The sequence below is a fragment of the Haematobia irritans genome, chromosome 3 (assembly GCF_050003625.1).
Source record: "Haematobia irritans isolate KBUSLIRL chromosome 3, ASM5000362v1, whole genome shotgun sequence".
In the NCBI taxonomy this organism is placed as follows: domain Eukaryota; kingdom Metazoa; phylum Arthropoda; class Insecta; order Diptera; family Muscidae; genus Haematobia; species Haematobia irritans.
Window position 1 is genome coordinate 24,496,164 of NC_134399.1, and position 1,736 is coordinate 24,497,899.

The following is a 1,736-nucleotide window of genomic DNA, read 5'->3' on the forward strand; positions in this document are numbered from 1 at the left end:
GTGTATAACAGTCTTTCGTAGAACCTTATGTTCGGCCTTGCCGAACTTACGGTCATTTATACGTGTTTTTTTTTTAACTGTTACTTCCTCTCGTTTATTAGACTGGGATAAGCCTGGAAAACGTTTTTTTTTTTACTTTTTAAATAATTTTACTTTATTTCAATTCTTTAGCCTACTTATTGCTTTTTTGTTGTTTGCAACACCCCTAATATTCCTTGCTATAAATAAAGCATCAATTATCACTAAAATAACAAACAATTCTCGACAAAATAAAGAGAGTAATGGGATGCATCATTATTTATGAAAGCAACGTAACTTTCTCTCCCAAAGTCGCCTACTAAAATGTTTAGGGTCTTACTCTCTCTTTCTCTCTCTTAAAACACACTCCAAATGATTTCATCACAATTTATTGGTTCTTACCAAAATGTGAAATGAGTCAGGCTTAAAATCATGACAACAACCAACATTCGGTGTTAGTACATGAACAACACTGAATGAGTTAACATGCAAACGACTTCATTCTTTCTATTCGGAAGCGCTATAATATTGAGTCACTGTCTAATGAGTTCAGGTAAGACGCAGTATAAACATCCCGAAACCAAAAAAAAAAAAAATAAACTACGAAAACATGCAAGTTAAAACTATTTAGAATTAAATGGAAATTGATGGAGATAATTATTTTTGGGGAAAGGAGATTTGAAGCAAATACCGAAAGGCGGATGATATCATAAGCAATTTAACTAAATGTTAATTCAATTTTAGTAATAATTTGTTTGTTTTTCTTTGTCATCAGGTCAAGGTCAAGGAGGTTGGGGTGGCGGCGGCAATGGAGCAAGTTCATGGTCATCGGCAAGTTCAAATCAGCCAGGTCATAGTGAGGTTAGTTATGGCTATGGTGGTGTAGATGCCAATGGTGTCCCTTATGGTGGTTATGGCGGTAATGGTGGTTTCCATATCAATGTCAGCGATGAACAAGGACGCACAAATACCTATAGTGGAGGTCCTGGAGCACCTCCAGGATATCCTGGCCAACCAGGTTATCCCGGACAACCTGGCTATCCTAGTACATTTAGTTATGCTAATTCCAATAATCATAATAGTCAAGGACGTGGATATGCCAACTCTTCATCGTCTGCATGGTCTTCAGCATCTTCGGCGGCTTGGAGTTCATTCTATGTGATAGCCTTGTTTGCTATGTATGCTATGGCCAAACTTTGAGTATTATTTTGTTGAGGTACTTGAGTAACCAAAAATTTAGTGTTTTAAGTGAAAAATAAATAAAAATAAAAAACAATAATGATAAAAAACTAAACAAAGTAAGTGTAATATAATTAAAATATCGGAAAATAATTTCAATTTAATATTTTATGTGAACAATTTAGAATGTTTTGTAGGAAAATAATGACGCCATCTACACCCTCAAAAAAAATCGCTTCTTTAACATATGTTCCAAACATATTTTGCAGGAAGCACATATATTATTGCATACTGCCGAAACATTAATATGTTTGTTTTATGTGAACATATTATATGTTTGGAAGCATTTTGAGCCAAAAATATTATATGCTTGGAAGAATTTTTCCCAAACACGATTGTGCTCATTCCCTAACATACTCGTAATTTTCACTTCCACGAAATTTTTTAGTTATTGGCACCTTTTTCTGTAATACAAATAATGTTAATTTTATAATTTTTTTAAATTTTACCTTTCGCCTGCACGGAGAATCGAACCGAGG

General features: G+C 34.0%; 1 protein-coding gene across 1 annotated transcript; it reads left to right on the forward strand.

Annotated features, from left to right (window-relative positions):
• Window positions 1–444: 444 nt before the first annotated feature.
• On the forward strand, window positions 445–1,316 carry LOC142230358 (uncharacterized). Its single transcript, XM_075301005.1, has 2 exons — window positions 445–571; window positions 794–1,316. The coding sequence occupies exons 1-2, from the start codon at window positions 505–507 to the stop codon at window positions 1,216–1,218; spliced, it is 492 nt and encodes a 163-aa protein (XP_075157120.1). The 5' UTR covers window positions 445–504; the 3' UTR covers window positions 1,219–1,316.
• The last annotated feature ends 420 nt before the right edge of the window (window positions 1,317–1,736 follow it).